At 50.5% G+C, this 18,020-nt stretch overlaps 1 protein-coding gene across 6 annotated transcripts in view; it reads left to right on the top strand.

Annotated features, from left to right (window-relative positions):
- The window catches only part of SLC25A20 (solute carrier family 25 member 20), a 92,818-nt gene that overhangs the window by 12,888 nt on the left and 61,910 nt on the right, over nucleotides 1–18,020 (top strand). For 5 of the 6 annotated variants that reach the window (XM_078766794.1, XM_078766792.1, XM_068132572.2 and 2 more), the window contains exon 3: nucleotides 2,850–2,964. In XM_078766794.1, the coding sequence (XP_078622920.1) occupies nucleotides 2,863–2,964 (102 nt within the window). In that variant the 5' untranslated portion in view covers nucleotides 2,850–2,862. Of the gene's footprint in view, nucleotides 1–2,557; nucleotides 2,626–2,849; nucleotides 2,965–18,020 lie in introns of those variants that run through there. The other variant, XM_068132574.2, reaches the window with a different exon arrangement.

Below are 18,020 nucleotides of genomic sequence, written 5' to 3'. Positions count from 1 at the left end.
GGTGTGGCGGTGGTCTGCACATGTGGTTGGTTAGCGACTCTCGCGGGTGGTGTCATCTCGGTGGTGGAGCGGAGTGTCTGTGATGGTAAGCCCGGCGCAATGACATGTTGGGGTTCACCCTTCTGGGGAGTGGTAACAGGATTGAGACAGACTCTTGGAGCGGCGATGGGTTGGGTACCAGACATTAAGTATTTCGGTACGATTGGCATAACACTTGGCATAACGCTTGGCAGCATGCCACTTTTGCCAGTCGTAGTGGGAGTTGTCATGCTGAAAGGCGTAAAACGTCGCAGGAACTTACGATTCCGGAGAGTGATTCTTTCGGAGCCATCCACCTTGACAACGTATTGATCGAATTGTTTTACCTCAATCACGGTTCCGGTCCGGTCCCATTTTCGTGGTTCCAGGCCGGTCTGGTTCTGGATCCGGACATGGTCCCCGACGGCCAGTGGAGGTAGTTTTGTCGTGTGTTCAGAGAGTCTTTCGATCTCCCTGGCATGCCGAATGCGCAAAGCTTCCTCACGATTGTTGCGTGTTTCCCGCCAGGTGTCCGATGGCAAGTATCTGCCTGGGATGGTGGGTATGAAGTCCTTGACTGGCCTCTTGAAGATGATCATGGCTGGAGACAACCTAGTGTCCTGATCCGGTGCATTCCGGTACTGGAGTATTGCACGTTGGAACCGATCAGTGTCTAGTTCACCATTGGAACCAGTGTTATCGGTGATCATTATTTTCGATGTTTTGACTGTGATCTCGGCACGACAGTTGCTGTGTGGGAAGGCAGTGGATGACAACGGATGGTTAATGCCCCACCGACGCCAGAAGTCTTGGGTGTCATGTGCCGTGAATTCTGGCCCACCGTCAGATGCCAATTCGTCGGGGATACCATAAGTGGCGAAGTTCGACCGCAGACATTTCACTAGGCCTTGTGCCCCGCCAGTTGTTAGCTGAATGATTGGCCAATTAGAGTAACGATCAACGGTGACCAAATAACTCCGACCCTTGTGATGAAAGTAATCTGAACAAACGTACTGGAAAGGGTAGGCAGGTTCAGCTGAGGCTGTAGGTGGAGCGCTTGGTTGCGATGGGGCCATCCGATTGCAGTGTGAGCAGCGATTGCGCATCTCATGAATCTGGGGAGTGATTCCAGGCCAAAAGATCGAGCTGCTGACCCGGGTGGTCATAGCCGTGACTCCTTGGTGAGCAGCATGAAGATTCTCAAGGACAAGCTTCCGTAGCTTCGGTGGGATGATAATCCTCCCCTTGTAGACCACTATGCCATCAATAGTGTAGAGGTGTTCACGGAAGGGAAAGTATTCCAAAATGGACACAGGGAAATCGTCCCGACTGGCAGGTAGACCCTGCTCAATAGAATTGAGTAACTGCAGCATCTGAGTGTCACTTGCTGTTTCGTCCTGAACATCGTCCCAAGTGACGGACCGCACAGAATCGAGCGTCTTGATGGCTGCCATAGAAATAGCCATTTCCATGCCAGTGTCGTCATCTGTGGTCCACAGCCCAGTCTAGGTGTGCTGTCTTAGTGTAGTCGATGTGGCCACATCCATAATGGAGGAAATGTCATCCACCAGTGGCAGTTATTTAATTTTCCCAGTGTGTCGACTGGATGGATATGTCTGTTCCTGATCACACTTTCTAACCTGAGTTGATTGTTCATAAACAAGAATGTATCAATTGAATGCAGGTTTATTAGCAACAACGATGAACAATCAATCTGCAAGACAAAGAAAGCGATGGTAGATATTAGAATAAGATAATAGATACAGAATATGCAAATAACAATGCGCAGTATTACACAAGATGAGAACGCAATAGAGAACAGCACCATACAAGAGTTGTCTATTCACAACCATCTATCAATGGACGACTGTCTCATCCTGTATGGAGTCTGCATCATTCTGCCTGTTGCAGCCCATTCAGACATACTCGATCGTTTGCACGCTTCACACCAAGGAATTGAACTACGAAGACATGGTCCCATCAGCTCAACTGGCCAAACAGAAACGACATTGTCAACATCACCATCTTGCAACAAATGCCAGGATAGGCAGCCTTCACAGCAAGGAGAACCTGTGATGAGGGATCCATCAGCATCACCGACGTGTGTGTTTGATGATGTATCCCCTAATTTATTGTGTACACCGAACGCTTGTCGGACAGTCCAACAAGTATGTGTATACCTGTTTGACTACAAATATTCCAGTCAACAATCCTGAGGAAATACAAAATGACTCAGATAGAGGGAACCCACAACCAACGTGCGAGAATCGCGCATATGCACTCTCTCTCTCTCTCTCTCTACACCCTGGTGACGTCAACTGCAGGACATTCTAGTATACGATAACATGGATCTAACCTTACCTGGCGGTCTGACTAGGCAGCTGTATGCGCCACCCTTAGCCAGTTTTATCGTTTTCTTAATGTTCTACCTTCGCCAGCGATATATGTTTTCGTTGGCTGCGTTTTCAGAGAAATACGAAAATCACTTCAAGCCTTTAACCACCGCTATAAGCACAAGCAGCTACACCGCATCAATAGCACGCAAAAGAGGAGAGCAATTGAAATGAAAGAAGAAGAAGACTCATTGCCAAACGACATCTGAGACATGTAACGCAATGCTGTTTTGGCCTTGCCAATCCAGAATACCCGATCGATTTGTTTAAACCTGTTTCAATGAAAAGTGTAGCGCGGAACTCAAACTCAGTAACTTTTTCTAACTCGAAGAATTAATGTTTCACCACAGCAGGAAGTGGTGATGCGAGTCGGTGCTGACAGTTTGATTGTGACGAAAGCTTTGGAATTGTGATACCGTGTGTTCTCCTCTGGCACAGTTGCAAGGGCAGGATGGCTGAGCAGGCGAGGATCAGTCCCCTGAAGAACTTTTTCGCTGGAGGATTCGGCGGAGTGTGTTTGGTACTCGCCGGGCACCCATTGGACACGATAAAGGTTTGTTTGATAGAATGTCGGTCGTGACTCGCTATGTACCGTACGCACCCGCAGTGCCAAAACGATAGTGGGGAGTGTGTGCAGTATGTGCAGTATATTTTCGCCATAGAATGCAGGAGAGGATGGTGCAGTAGGCAAGATTTGTGCTCTTACTCTTAGTGCGGTGGACGAGGGTGCTGGTTTTGTGTGGTGGACGAGGGTGCTGGTTTGTGCGGTGGATAAGGGTGCTATTTATGTGTGGTGGATGAGGGTGCTGTTTATGTGTGGTGGATGAGGGTGCTGTTTATGTGTGGTGGATGAGGGTGCTGTTTATGTGTGGTGGACGAGGGTGCTGTTTATGTGCGGTGGACGAGGGTGCTGTTTATGTGTGGTGGATGAGGGTGCTGGGTCTATGCGGTGAATGAGTGTGCTGGTTTTGTGTGGTGGACGAGGGTGCTGGTTTTGTGTGGTGGACGAGGGTGCTGTTTTATATGTACGGTGGATGAGTGTGATGTTTATGTGTGGTGGATGAGGGTGCTGTTTATGTTATATGTGTGGTGGATGAGGGTGCTGTTTGTGTGCGGTGGACGAGGGTGCTGGTGTTGTGCGGTGGACGAGGGTGCTGGTGTTGTGCGGTGGACGAGGGTGCTGGTGTTGTGCGGTGGATGAGGATGCTGGTGTTGTGCGGTGGAAGAGGGTGCTGTTTATGTGCGGTGGATAAGGGTGCTGTTTATGTGCGGTGGATAAGGGTGCTGTTTATGTGCGGTGGATAAGGGTGCTGGTTTTGTGCGGTGGATAAGGGTGCTGGTTTTGTGCGGTGGATAAGGGTGCTGGTTTTGTGCGGTGGATAAGGGTGCTGTTTATGTGCGGTGGATAAGGGTGCTGGTTTTGTGCGGTGGATCAGGGTGATGTTTATGTGCGGTGGACGAGGGTGATGTTTATGTGCGGTGGATGAGTGTGCTGTTTATGTGTGGTGGATAAGGGTGCTGGTTTTGTGCGGTGGACAAGGGTGCTGTTTATGTGCGGTGGATAAGGGTGCTGGTTTTGTGCGGTGGATCAGGGTGATGTTTATGTGCGGTGGACGAGGGTCATGTTTATGTGCGGTGGATAAGTGTGCTGTTTATGTGTGGTGGATAAGGGTGCTGGTTTTGTGCGGTGGATAAGGGTGCTGTTTATGTGCGGTGGATCAGGGTGATGTTTATGTGCGGTGGACGAGGGTGATGTTTATGTGCGGTGGATGAGTGTGCTGTTTATGTGTGGTGGATAAGGGTGCTGGTTTTGTGCGGTGGACAAGGGTGCTGTTTATGTGCGGTGGATAAGGGTGCTGGTTTTGTGCGGTGGATCAGGGTGATGTTTATGTGCGGTGGATGAGTGTGCTGTTTATGTGTGGTGGATAAGGGTGCTGGTTTTGTGCGGTGGACAAGGGTGCTGTTTATGTGCGGTGGATAAGGGTGCTGGTTTTGTGCGGTGGATCAGGGTGATGTTTATGTGCGGTGGACGAGGGTCATGTTTATGTGCGGTGGATAAGTGTGCTGTTTATGTGTGGTGGATAAGGGTGCTGGTTTTGTGCGGTGGATAAGGGTGCTGGTTTTGTGCGGTGGATCAGGGTGATGTTTATGTGCGGTGGACGAGGGTGATGTTTATGTGCGGTGGATGAGTGTGCTGTTTATGTGCGGTGGATGAGTGTGCTGTTTATGTGCGGTGGATGAGTGTGCTGTTTATGTGCGGTGGATGAGTGTGCTGTTTATGTGCGGTGGATGAGTGTGCTGTTTATGTGCGGTGGATGAGTGTGCTGTTTATGTGCGGTGGATGAGTGTGCTGTTTATGTGTGGTGGATGAGGGTGCTGTTTATGTGTGGTGGATGAGTGTGCTGTTTATGCGTGGTGGGTGAGGGTGCTGTTTATGTACGGTGGATGAGGGTGATGTTTATGTGCGGTGGATGAGTGTGCTGTTTATGTGTGGTGGACGAGGCTGATGTTTATGTGCGGTGGATGAGTGTGCTGTTTATGTGTGGTGGATGAGGGTGCTGTTTATGTGTGGTGGATGAGGGTGCTGTTTATGTACGGTGGATGAGGGTGCTGTTTATGTGTGGTGGGTGAGGGTGCTGTTTATGTACGGTGGATGAGGGTGATGTTTATGTGCGGTGGATGAGTGTGCTGTTTATGTGTGGTGGACGAGGCTGATGTTTATGTGCGGTGGATGAGTGTGCTGTTTATGTGTGGTGGATGAGGGTGCTGTTTATGTGTGGTGGATGAGGGTGCTGTTTATGTACGGTGGATGAGGGTGCTGTTTATGTGTGGTGGATGAGGGTGCTGTTTATGTGTGGTGGATGAGGGTGCTGTTTATGTACGGTGGATGAGGGTGCTGTTTTTGTGTGGTGGACGAGGGTGATGTTTATGTGCGGTGGATGAGTGTGCTGTTTATGTGTGGTGGACGAGGCTGATGTTTATGTGCGGTGGATGAGTGTGCTGTTTATGTGCGGTGGATGAGTGTGCTGTTTATGTGCGGTGGATGAGTGTGCTGTTTATGTGCGGTGGATGAGTGTGCTGTTTATGTGCGGTGGATGAGTGTGCTGTTTATGTGCGGTGGATGAGTGTGCTGTTTATTTATGTGCGGTGGATGGGTGTGCTGTTTATGTGTGGTGGATGAGGGTGCTGTTTATGTACGGTGGATGAGTGTGCTGTTTATGTGCGGTGGACGAGGGTGCTGTTTATGTGCGGTGGACGAGGGTGCTGTTTATGTGTGGTGGATGAGGGTGCTGGGTCTATGCGGTGAATGAGTGTGCTGGTTTTGTGTGGTGGACGAGGGTGCTGGTTTTGTGTGGTGGATGAGTGTGCTGTTTATGTGTGGTGGACGAGGCTGATGTTTATGTGCGGTGGATGAGTGTGCTGTTTATGTGTGGTGGATGAGGGTGCTGTTTATGTGTGGTGGATGAGGGTGCTGTTTATGTACGGTGGATGAGGGTGCTGTTTATGTGTGGTGGATGAGGGTGCTGTTTATGTGTGGTGGATGAGGGTGCTGTTTATGTACGGTGGATGAGGGTGCTGTTTTTGTGTGGTGGACGAGGGTGATGTTTATGTGCGGTGGATGAGTGTGCTGTTTATGTGTGGTGGACGAGGCTGATGTTTATGTGCGGTGGATGAGTGTGCTGTTTATGTGCGGTGGATGAGTGTGCTGTTTATGTGCGGTGGATGAGTGTGCTGTTTATGTGCGGTGGATGAGTGTGCTGTTTATGTGCGGTGGATGAGTGTGCTGTTTATGTGCGGTGGATGAGTGTGCTGTTTATGTGCGGTGGATGAGTGTGCTGTTTATTTATGTGCGGTGGATGGGTGTGCTGTTTATGTGTGGTGGATGAGGGTGCTGTTTATGTGTGGTGGATGAGGGTGCTGTTTATGTGTGGTGGACGAGGGTGCTGTTTATGTGCGGTGGACGAGGGTGCTGTTTATGTGTGGTGGATGAGGGTGCTGGGTCTATGCGGTGAATGAGGGTGCTGGTTTTGTGTGGTGGACGAGGGTGCTGTTTTATATGTACGGTGGATGAGTGTGATGTTTATGTGTGGTGGATGAGGGTGCTGTTTATGTTATATGTGTGGTGGATGAGGGTGCTGTTTGTGTGCGGTGGACGAGGGTGCTGGTGTTGTGCGGTGGACGAGGGTGCTGGTGTTGTGCGGTGGACGAGGGTGCTGGTGTTGTGCGGTGGATGAGGGTGCTGGTGTTGTGCGGTGGAAGAGGGTGCTGTTTATGTGCGGTGGATAAGGGTGCTGTTTATGTGCGGTGGATAAGGGTGCTGTTTATGTGCGGTGGATAAGGGTGCTGGTTTTGTGCGGTGGATAAGGGTGCTGGTTTTGTGCGGTGGATAAGGGTGCTGGTTTTGTGCGGTGGATAAGGGTGCTGTTTATGTGCGGTGGATAAGGGTGCTGGTTTTGTGCGGTGGATCAGGGTGATGTTTATGTGCGGTGGACGAGGGTGATGTTTATGTGCGGTGGATGAGTGTGCTGTTTATGTGTGGTGGATAAGGGTGCTGGTTTTGTGCGGTGGACAAGGGTGCTGTTTATGTGCGGTGGATAAGGGTGCTGGTTTTGTGCGGTGGATCAGGGTGATGTTTATGTGCGGTGGACGAGGGTCATGTTTATGTGCGGTGGATAAGTGTGCTGTTTATGTGTGGTGGATAAGGGTGCTGGTTTTGTGCGGTGGATAAGGGTGCTGTTTATGTGCGGTGGATAAGGGTGCTGGTTTTGTGCGGTGGATCAGGGTGATGTTTATGTGCGGTGGACGAGGGTGATGTTTATGTGCGGTGGATGAGTGTGCTGTTTATGTGCGGTGGATGAGTGTGCTGTTTATGTGCGGTGGATGAGTGTGCTGTTTATGTGCGGTGGATGAGTGTGCTGTTTATGTGCGGTGGATGAGTGTGCTGTTTATGTGCGGTGGATGAGTGTGCTGTTTATGTGCGGTGGATGAGTGTGCTGTTTATGTGTGGTGGATGAGGGTGCTGTTTATGTGTGGTGGATGAGTGTGCTGTTTATGTGTGGTGGGTGAGGGTGCTGTTTATGTACGGTGGATGAGGGTGATGTTTATGTGCGGTGGATGAGTGTGCTGTTTATGTGTGGTGGACGAGGCTGATGTTTATGTGCGGTGGATGAGTGTGCTGTTTATGTGTGGTGGATGAGGGTGCTGTTTATGTGTGGTGGATGAGGGTGCTGTTTATGTACGGTGGATGAGGGTGCTGTTTATGTGTGGTGGGTGAGGGTGCTGTTTATGTACGGTGGATGAGGGTGATGTTTATGTGCGGTGGATGAGTGTGCTGTTTATGTGTGGTGGACGAGGCTGATGTTTATGTGCGGTGGATGAGTGTGCTGTTTATGTGTGGTGGATGAGGGTGCTGTTTATGTGTGGTGGATGAGGGTGCTGTTTATGTACGGTGGATGAGGGTGCTGTTTATGTGTGGTGGATGAGGGTGCTGTTTATGTGTGGTGGATGAGGGTGCTGTTTATGTACGGTGGATGAGGGTGCTGTTTTTGTGTGGTGGACGAGGGTGATGTTTATGTGCGGTGGATGAGTGTGCTGTTTATGTGTGGTGGACGAGGCTGATGTTTATGTGCGGTGGATGAGTGTGCTGTTTATGTGCGGTGGATGAGTGTGCTGTTTATGTGCGGTGGATGAGTGTGCTGTTTATGTGCGGTGGATGAGTGTGCTGTTTATGTGCGGTGGATGAGTGTGCTGTTTATGTGCGGTGGATGAGTGTGCTGTTTATTTATGTGCGGTGGATGGGTGTGCTGTTTATGTGTGGTGGATGAGGGTGCTGTTTATGTACGGTGGATGAGTGTGCTGTTTATGTGCGGTGGATGAGTGTGCTGTTTATGTGCGGTGGATGAGTGTGCTGTTTATGTGCGGTGGATGAGTGTGCTGTTTATGTGCGGTGGATGAGTGTGCTGTTTATGTGCGGTGGATGAGTGTGCTGTTTATGTGCGGTGGATGAGTGTGCTGTTTATGTGCGGTGGATGAGTGTGCTGTTTATGTGCGGTGGATGAGTGTGCTGTTTATGTGCGGTGGATGAGTGTGCTGTTTATGTGCGGTGGATGAGTGTGCTGTTTATGTGCGGTGGATGAGGATGCTGTTTATGTGCGGTGGATGAGTGTGCTGTTTATGTGCGGTGGATGAGTGTGCTGTTTATGTGTGGTGGATGAGGGTGCTGTTTATGTACGGTGGATGAGGGTGCTGTTTATGTGCGGTGGATGAGTGTGCTGTTTATGTGCGGTGGATGAGTGTGCTGTTTATGTGTGGTGGATCAGGGTGATGTTTATGTGCGGTGGATGAGTGTGCTGTTTATGTGTGGTGGACGAGGCTGATGTTTATGTGCGGTGGATGAGTGTGCTGTTTATGTGTGGTGGATGAGGGTGCTGTTTATGTGTGGTGGATGAGGGTGCTGTTTATGTACGGTGGATGAGGGTGCTGTTTATGTGTGGTGGATGAGGGTGCTGTTTATGTGTGGTGGATGAGGGTGCTGTTTATGTACGGTGGATGAGGGTGCTGTTTTTGTGTGGTGGACGAGGGTGATGTTTATGTGCGGTGGATGAGTGTGCTGTTTATGTGTGGTGGACGAGGCTGATGTTTATGTGCGGTGGATGAGTGTGCTGTTTATGTGCGGTGGATGAGTGTGCTGTTTATGTGCGGTGGATGAGTGTGCTGTTTATGTGCGGTGGATGAGTGTGCTGTTTATGTGCGGTGGATGAGTGTGCTGTTTATGTGCGGTGGATGAGTGTGCTGTTTATTTATGTGCGGTGGATGGGTGTGCTGTTTATGTGTGGTGGATGAGGGTGCTGTTTATGTACGGTGGATGAGTGTGCTGTTTATGTGCGGTGGACGAGGGTGCTGTTTATGTGCGGTGGACGAGGGTGCTGTTTATGTGTGGTGGATGAGGGTGCTGGGTCTATGCGGTGAATGAGTGTGCTGGTTTTGTGTGGTGGACGAGGGTGCTGGTTTTGTGTGGTGGATGAGTGTGCTGTTTATGTGTGGTGGACGAGGCTGATGTTTATGTGCGGTGGATGAGTGTGCTGTTTATGTGTGGTGGATGAGGGTGCTGTTTATGTGTGGTGGATGAGGGTGCTGTTTATGTACGGTGGATGAGGGTGCTGTTTATGTGTGGTGGATGAGGGTGCTGTTTATGTGTGGTGGATGAGGGTGCTGTTTATGTACGGTGGATGAGGGTGCTGTTTTTGTGTGGTGGACGAGGGTGATGTTTATGTGCGGTGGATGAGTGTGCTGTTTATGTGCGGTGGATGAGTGTGCTGTTTATGTGCGGTGGATGAGTGTGCTGTTTATGTGCGGTGGATGAGTGTGCTGTTTATGTGCGGTGGATGAGTGTGCTGTTTATGTGCGGTGGATGAGTGTGCTGTTTATGTGCGGTGGATGAGTGTGCTGTTTATGTGTGGTGGATGAGGGTGCTGTTTATGTGTGGTGGATGAGTGTGCTGTTTATGTGTGGTGGGTGAGGGTGCTGTTTATGTACGGTGGATGAGGGTGATGTTTATGTGCGGTGGATGAGTGTGCTGTTTATGTGTGGTGGACGAGGCTGATGTTTATGTGCGGTGGATGAGTGTGCTGTTTATGTGTGGTGGATGAGGGTGCTGTTTATGTGTGGTGGATGAGGGTGCTGTTTATGTACGGTGGATGAGGGTGCTGTTTATGTGTGGTGGGTGAGGGTGCTGTTTATGTACGGTGGATGAGGGTGATGTTTATGTGCGGTGGATGAGTGTGCTGTTTATGTGTGGTGGACGAGGCTGATGTTTATGTGCGGTGGATGAGTGTGCTGTTTATGTGTGGTGGATGAGGGTGCTGTTTATGTGTGGTGGATGAGGGTGCTGTTTATGTACGGTGGATGAGGGTGCTGTTTATGTGTGGTGGATGAGGGTGCTGTTTATGTGTGGTGGATGAGGGTGCTGTTTATGTACGGTGGATGAGGGTGCTGTTTTTGTGTGGTGGACGAGGGTGATGTTTATGTGCGGTGGATGAGTGTGCTGTTTATGTGTGGTGGACGAGGCTGATGTTTATGTGCGGTGGATGAGTGTGCTGTTTATGTGCGGTGGATGAGTGTGCTGTTTATGTGCGGTGGATGAGTGTGCTGTTTATGTGCGGTGGATGAGTGTGCTGTTTATGTGCGGTGGATGAGTGTGCTGTTTATGTGCGGTGGATGAGTGTGCTGTTTATTTATGTGCGGTGGATGGGTGTGCTGTTTATGTGTGGTGGATGAGGGTGCTGTTTATGTACGGTGGATGAGTGTGCTGTTTATGTGCGGTGGACGAGGGTGCTGTTTATGTGCGGTGGACGAGGGTGCTGTTTATGTGTGGTGGATGAGGGTGCTGGGTCTATGCGGTGAATGAGTGTGCTGGTTTTGTGTGGTGGACGAGGGTGCTGGTTTTGTGTGGTGGATGAGTGTGCTGTTTATGTGTGGTGGACGAGGCTGATGTTTATGTGCGGTGGATGAGTGTGCTGTTTATGTGTGGTGGATGAGGGTGCTGTTTATGTGTGGTGGATGAGGGTGCTGTTTATGTACGGTGGATGAGGGTGCTGTTTATGTGTGGTGGATGAGGGTGCTGTTTATGTGTGGTGGATGAGGGTGCTGTTTATGTACGGTGGATGAGGGTGCTGTTTTTGTGTGGTGGACGAGGGTGATGTTTATGTGCGGTGGATGAGTGTGCTGTTTATGTGTGGTGGACGAGGCTGATGTTTATGTGCGGTGGATGAGTGTGCTGTTTATGTGCGGTGGATGAGTGTGCTGTTTATGTGCGGTGGATGAGTGTGCTGTTTATGTGCGGTGGATGAGTGTGCTGTTTATGTGCGGTGGATGAGTGTGCTGTTTATGTGCGGTGGATGAGTGTGCTGTTTATGTGCGGTGGATGAGTGTGCTGTTTATTTATGTGCGGTGGATGGGTGTGCTGTTTATGTGTGGTGGATGAGGGTGCTGTTTATGTGTGGTGGATGAGGGTGCTGTTTATGTGTGGTGGACGAGGGTGCTGTTTATGTGCGGTGGACGAGGGTGCTGTTTATGTGTGGTGGATGAGGGTGCTGGGTCTATGCGGTGAATGAGTGTGCTGGTTTTGTGTGGTGGACGAGGGTGCTGGTTTTGTGTGGTGGACGAGGGTGCTGTTTTATATGTACGGTGGATGAGTGTGATGTTTATGTGTGGTGGATGAGGGTGCTGTTTATGTTATATGTGTGGTGGATGAGGGTGCTGTTTGTGTGCGGTGGACGAGGGTGCTGGTGTTGTGCGGTGGACGAGGGTGCTGGTGTTGTGCGGTGGACGAGGGTGCTGGTGTTGTGCGGTGGATGAGGGTGCTGGTGTTGTGCGGTGGAAGAGGGTGCTGTTTATGTGCGGTGGATAAGGGTGCTGTTTATGTGCGGTGGATAAGGGTGCTGTTTATGTGCGGTGGATAAGGGTGCTGGTTTTGTGCGGTGGATAAGGGTGCTGGTTTTGTGCGGTGGATAAGGGTGCTGGTTTTGTGCGGTGGATAAGGGTGCTGTTTATGTGCGGTGGATAAGGGTGCTGGTTTTGTGCGGTGGATCAGGGTGATGTTTATGTGCGGTGGACGAGGGTGATGTTTATGTGCGGTGGATGAGTGTGCTGTTTATGTGTGGTGGATAAGGGTGCTGGTTTTGTGCGGTGGACAAGGGTGCTGTTTATGTGCGGTGGATAAGGGTGCTGGTTTTGTGCGGTGGATCAGGGTGATGTTTATGTGCGGTGGACGAGGGTCATGTTTATGTGCGGTGGATAAGTGTGCTGTTTATGTGTGGTGGATAAGGGTGCTGGTTTTGTGCGGTGGATAAGGGTGCTGTTTATGTGCGGTGGATAAGGGTGCTGGTTTTGTGCGGTGGATCAGGGTGATGTTTATGTGCGGTGGACGAGGGTGATGTTTATGTGCGGTGGATGAGTGTGCTGTTTATGTGCGGTGGATGAGTGTGCTGTTTATGTGCGGTGGATGAGTGTGCTGTTTATGTGCGGTGGATGAGTGTGCTGTTTATGTGCGGTGGATGAGTGTGCTGTTTATGTGCGGTGGATGAGTGTGCTGTTTATGTGCGGTGGATGAGTGTGCTGTTTATGTGTGGTGGATGAGGGTGCTGTTTATGTGTGGTGGATGAGTGTGCTGTTTATGTGTGGTGGGTGAGGGTGCTGTTTATGTACGGTGGATGAGGGTGATGTTTATGTGCGGTGGATGAGTGTGCTGTTTATGTGTGGTGGACGAGGCTGATGTTTATGTGCGGTGGATGAGTGTGCTGTTTATGTGCGGTGGATGAGTGTGCTGTTTATTTATGTGCGGTGGATGGGTGTGCTGTTTATGTGTGGTGGATGAGGGTGCTGTTTATGTACGGTGGATGAGTGTGCTGTTTATGTGCGGTGGACGAGGGTGCTGTTTATGTGCGGTGGACGAGGGTGCTGTTTATGTGTGGTGGATGAGGGTGCTGGGTCTATGCGGTGAATGAGTGTGCTGGTTTTGTGTGGTGGACGAGGGTGCTGGTTTTGTGTGGTGGATGAGTGTGCTGTTTATGTGTGGTGGACGAGGCTGATGTTTATGTGCGGTGGATGAGTGTGCTGTTTATGTGTTGTGGATGAGGGTGCTGTTTATGTGTGGTGGATGAGGGTGCTGTTTATGTACGGTGGATGAGGGTGCTGTTTATGTGTGGTGGATGAGGGTGCTGTTTATGTGTGGTGGATGAGGGTGCTGTTTATGTACGGTGGATGAGGGTGCTGTTTTTGTGTGGTGGACGAGGGTGATGTTTATGTGCGGTGGATGAGTGTGCTGTTTATGTGTGGTGGACGAGGCTGATGTTTATGTGCGGTGGATGAGTGTGCTGTTTATGTGCGGTGGATGAGTGTGCTGTTTATGTGCGGTGGATGAGTGTGCTGTTTATGTGCGGTGGATGAGTGTGCTGTTTATGTGCGGTGGATGAGTGTGCTGTTTATGTGCGGTGGATGAGTGTGCTGTTTATGTGCGGTGGATGAGTGTGCTGTTTATTTATGTGCGGTGGATGGGTGTGCTGTTTATGTGTGGTGGATGAGGGTGCTGTTTATGTGTGGTGGATGAGGGTGCTGTTTATGTGTGGTGGACGAGGGTGCTGTTTATGTGCGGTGGACGAGGGTGCTGTTTATGTGTGGTGGATGAGGGTGCTGGGTCTATGCGGTGAATGAGTGTGCTGGTTTTGTGTGGTGGACGAGGGTGCTGGTTTTGTGTGGTGGACGAGGGTGCTGTTTTATATGTACGGTGGATGAGTGTGATGTTTATGTGTGGTGGATGAGGGTGCTGTTTATGTTATATGTGTGGTGGATGAGGGTGCTGTTTGTGTGCGGTGGACGAGGGTGCTGGTGTTGTGCGGTGGACGAGGGTGCTGGTGTTGTGCGGTGGACGAGGGTGCTGGTGTTGTGCGGTGGATGAGGGTGCTGGTGTTGTGCGGTGGAAGAGGGTGCTGTTTATGTGCGGTGGATAAGGGTGCTGTTTATGTGCGGTGGATAAGGGTGCTGTTTATGTGCGGTAGATAAGGGTGCTGGTTTTGTGCGGTGGATAAGGGTGCTGGTTTTGTGCGGTGGATAAGGGTGCTGTTTATGTGCGGTGGATAAGGGTGCTGGTTTTGTGCGGTGGATCAGGGTGATGTTTATGTGCGTTGGACGAGGGTGATGTTTATGTGCGGTGGATGAGTGTGCTGTTTATGTGTGGTGGATAAGGGTGCTGGTTTTGTGCGGTGGACAAGGGTGCTGTTTATGTGCGGTGGATAAGGGTGCTGGTTTTGTGCGGTGGATCAGGGTGATGTTTATGTGCGGTGGACGAGGGTCATGTTTATGTGCGGTGGATAAGTGTGCTGTTTATGTGTGGTGGATAAGGGTGCTGGTTTTGTGCGGTGGATAAGGGTGCTGTTTATGTGCGGTGGATAAGGGTGCTGGTTTTGTGCGGTGGATCAGGGTGATGTTTATGTGCGGTGGACGAGGGTGATGTTTATGTGCGGTGGATGAGTGTGCTGTTTATGTGCGGTGGATGAGTGTGCTGTTTATGTGCGGTGGATGAGTGTGCTGTTTATGTGCGGTGGATGAGTGTGCTGTTTATGTGCGGTGGATGAGTGTGCTGTTTATGTGCGGTGGATGAGTGTGCTGTTTATGTGCGGTGGATGAGTGTGCTGTTTATGTGTGGTGGATGAGGGTGCTGTTTATGTGTGGTGGATGAGTGTGCTGTTTATGTGTGGTGGGTGAGGGTGCTGTTTATGTACGGTGGATGAGGGTGATGTTTATGTGCGGTGGATGAGTGTGCTGTTTATGTGTGGTGGACGAGGCTGATGTTTATGTGCGGTGGATGAGTGTGCTGTTTATGTGTGGTGGATGAGGGTGCTGTTTATGTGTGGTGGATGAGGGTGCTGTTTATGTACGGTGGATGAGGGTGCTGTTTATGTGTGGTGGGTGAGGGTGCTGTTTATGTACGGTGGATGAGGGTGATGTTTATGTGCGGTGGATGAGTGTGCTGTTTATGTGTGGTGGACGAGGCTGATGTTTATGTGCGGTGGATGAGTGTGCTGTTTATGTGTGGTGGATGAGGGTGCTGTTTATGTGTGGTGGATGAGGGTGCTGTTTATGTACGGTGGATGAGGGTGCTGTTTATGTGTGGTGGATGAGGGTGCTGTTTATGTGTGGTGGATGAGGGTGCTGTTTATGTACGGTGGATGAGGGTGCTGTTTTTGTGTGGTGGACGAGGGTGATGTTTATGTGCGGTGGATGAGTGTGCTGTTTATGTGTGGTGGACGAGGCTGATGTTTATGTGCGGTGGATGAGTGTGCTGTTTATGTGCGGTGGATGAGTGTGCTGTTTATGTGCGGTGGATGAGTGTGCTGTTTATGTGCGGTGGATGAGTGTGCTGTTTATGTGCGGTGGATGAGTGTGCTGTTTATTTATGTGCGGTGGATGGGTGTGCTGTTTATGTGTGGTGGATGAGGGTGCTGTTTATGTACGGTGGATGAGTGTGCTGTTTATGTGCGGTGGATGAGTGTGCTGTTTATGTGCGGTGGATGAGTGTGCTGTTTATGTGCGGTGGATGAGTGTGCTGTTTATGTGCGGTGGATGAGTGTGCTGTTTATGTGCGGTGGATGAGTGTGCTGTTTATGTGCGGTGGATGAGTGTGCTGTTTATGTGCGGTGGATGAGTGTGCTGTTTATGTGCGGTGGATGAGTGTGCTGTTTATGTGCGGTGGATGAGTGTGCTGTTTATGTGCGGTGGATGAGGATGCTGTTTATGTGCGGTGGATGAGTGTGCTGTTTATGTGCGGTGGATGAGTGTGCTGTTTATGTGTGGTGGATGAGGGTGCTGTTTATGTACGGTGGATGAGGGTGCTGTTTATGTGCGGTGGATGAGTGTGCTGTTTATGTGCGGTGGATGAGTGTGCTGTTTATGTGTGGTGGATCAGGGTGATGTTTATGTGCGGTGGATGAGTGTGCTGTTTATGTGTGGTGGACGAGGCTGATGTTTATGTGCGGTGGATGAGTGTGCTGTTTATGTGTGGTGGATGAGGGTGCTGTTTATGTGTGGTGGATGAGGGTGCTGTTTATGTACGGTGGATGAGGGTGCTGTTTATGTGTGGTGGATGAGGGTGCTGTTTATGTGTGGTGGATGAGGGTGCTGTTTATGTACGGTGGATGAGGGTGCTGTTTTTGTGTGGTGGACGAGGGTGATGTTTATGTGCGGTGGATGAGTGTGCTGTTTATGTGTGGTGGACGAGGCTGATGTTTATGTGCGGTGGATGAGTGTGCTGTTTATGTGCGGTGGATGAGTGTGCTGTTTATGTGCGGTGGATGAGTGTGCTGTTTATGTGCGGTGGATGAGTGTGCTGTTTATGTGCGGTGGATGAGTGTGCTGTTTATGTGCGGTGGATGAGTGTGCTGTTTATTTATGTGCGGTGGATGGGTGTGCTGTTTATGTGTGGTGGATGAGGGTGCTGTTTATGTACGGTGGATGAGTGTGCTGTTTATGTGCGGTGGACGAGGGTGCTGTTTATGTGCGGTGGACGAGGGTGCTGTTTATGTGTGGTGGATGAGGGTGCTGGGTCTATGCGGTGAATGAGTGTGCTGGTTTTGTGTGGTGGACGAGGGTGCTGGTTTTGTGTGGTGGATGAGTGTGCTGTTTATGTGTGGTGGACGAGGCTGATGTTTATGTGCGGTGGATGAGTGTGCTGTTTATGTGTGGTGGATGAGGGTGCTGTTTATGTGTGGTGGATGAGGGTGCTGTTTATGTACGGTGGATGAGGGTGCTGTTTATGTGTGGTGGATGAGGGTGCTGTTTATGTGTGGTGGATGAGGGTGCTGTTTATGTACGGTGGATGAGGGTGCTGTTTTTGTGTGGTGGACGAGGGTGATGTTTATGTGCGGTGGATGAGTGTGCTGTTTATGTGCGGTGGATGAGTGTGCTGTTTATGTGCGGTGGATGAGTGTGCTGTTTATGTGCGGTGGATGAGTGTGCTGTTTATGTGCGGTGGATGAGTGTGCTGTTTATGTGCGGTGGATGAGTGTGCTGTTTATGTGCGGTGGATGAGTGTGCTGTTTATGTGTGGTGGATGAGGGTGCTGTTTATGTGTGGTGGATGAGTGTGCTGTTTATGTGTGGTGGGTGAGGGTGCTGTTTATGTACGGTGGATGAGGGTGATGTTTATGTGCGGTGGATGAGTGTGCTGTTTATGTGTGGTGGACGAGGCTGATGTTTATGTGCGGTGGATGAGTGTGCTGTTTATGTGTGGTGGATGAGGGTGCTGTTTATGTGTGGTGGATGAGGGTGCTGTTTATGTACGGTGGATGAGGGTGCTGTTTATGTGTGGTGGGTGAGGGTGCTGTTTATGTACGGTGGATGAGGGTGATGTTTATGTGCGGTGGATGAGTGTGCTGTTTATGTGTGGTGGACGAGGCTGATGTTTATGTGCGGTGGATGAGTGTGCTGTTTATGTGTGGTGGATGAGGGTGCTGTTTATGTGTGGTGGATGAGGGTGCTGTTTATGTACGGTGGATGAGGGTGCTGTTTATGTGTGGTGGATGAGGGTGCTGTTTATGTGTGGTGGATGAGGGTGCTGTTTATGTACGGTGGATGAGGGTGCTGTTTTTGTGTGGTGGACGAGGGTGATGTTTATGTGCGGTGGATGAGTGTGCTGTTTATGTGTGGTGGACGAGGCTGATGTTTATGTGCGGTGGATGAGTGTGCTGTTTATGTGCGGTGGATGAGTGTGCTGTTTATGTGCGGTGGATGAGTGTGCTGTTTATGTGCGGTGGATGAGTGTGCTGTTTATGTGCGGTGGATGAGTGTGCTGTTTATGTGCGGTGGATGAGTGTGCTGTTTATTTATGTGCGGTGGATGGGTGTGCTGTTTATGTGTGGTGGATGAGGGTGCTGTTTATGTACGGTGGATGAGTGTGCTGTTTATGTGCGGTGGACGAGGGTGCTGTTTATGTGCGGTGGACGAGGGTGCTGTTTATGTGTGGTGGATGAGGGTGCTGGGTCTATGCGGTGAATGAGTGTGCTGGTTTTGTGTGGTGGACGAGGGTGCTGGTTTTGTGTGGTGGATGAGTGTGCTG

Source organism: Myxine glutinosa, chromosome 12, assembly GCF_964187855.1.
Source record: "Myxine glutinosa chromosome 12, kmMyxGlut1.1, whole genome shotgun sequence".
Lineage (NCBI taxonomy): Eukaryota > Metazoa > Chordata > Myxini > Myxiniformes > Myxinidae > Myxine > Myxine glutinosa.
Note: the sequence above shows the minus strand (reverse complement) of the source record. Positions and strands in the feature narration are given on the sequence as shown.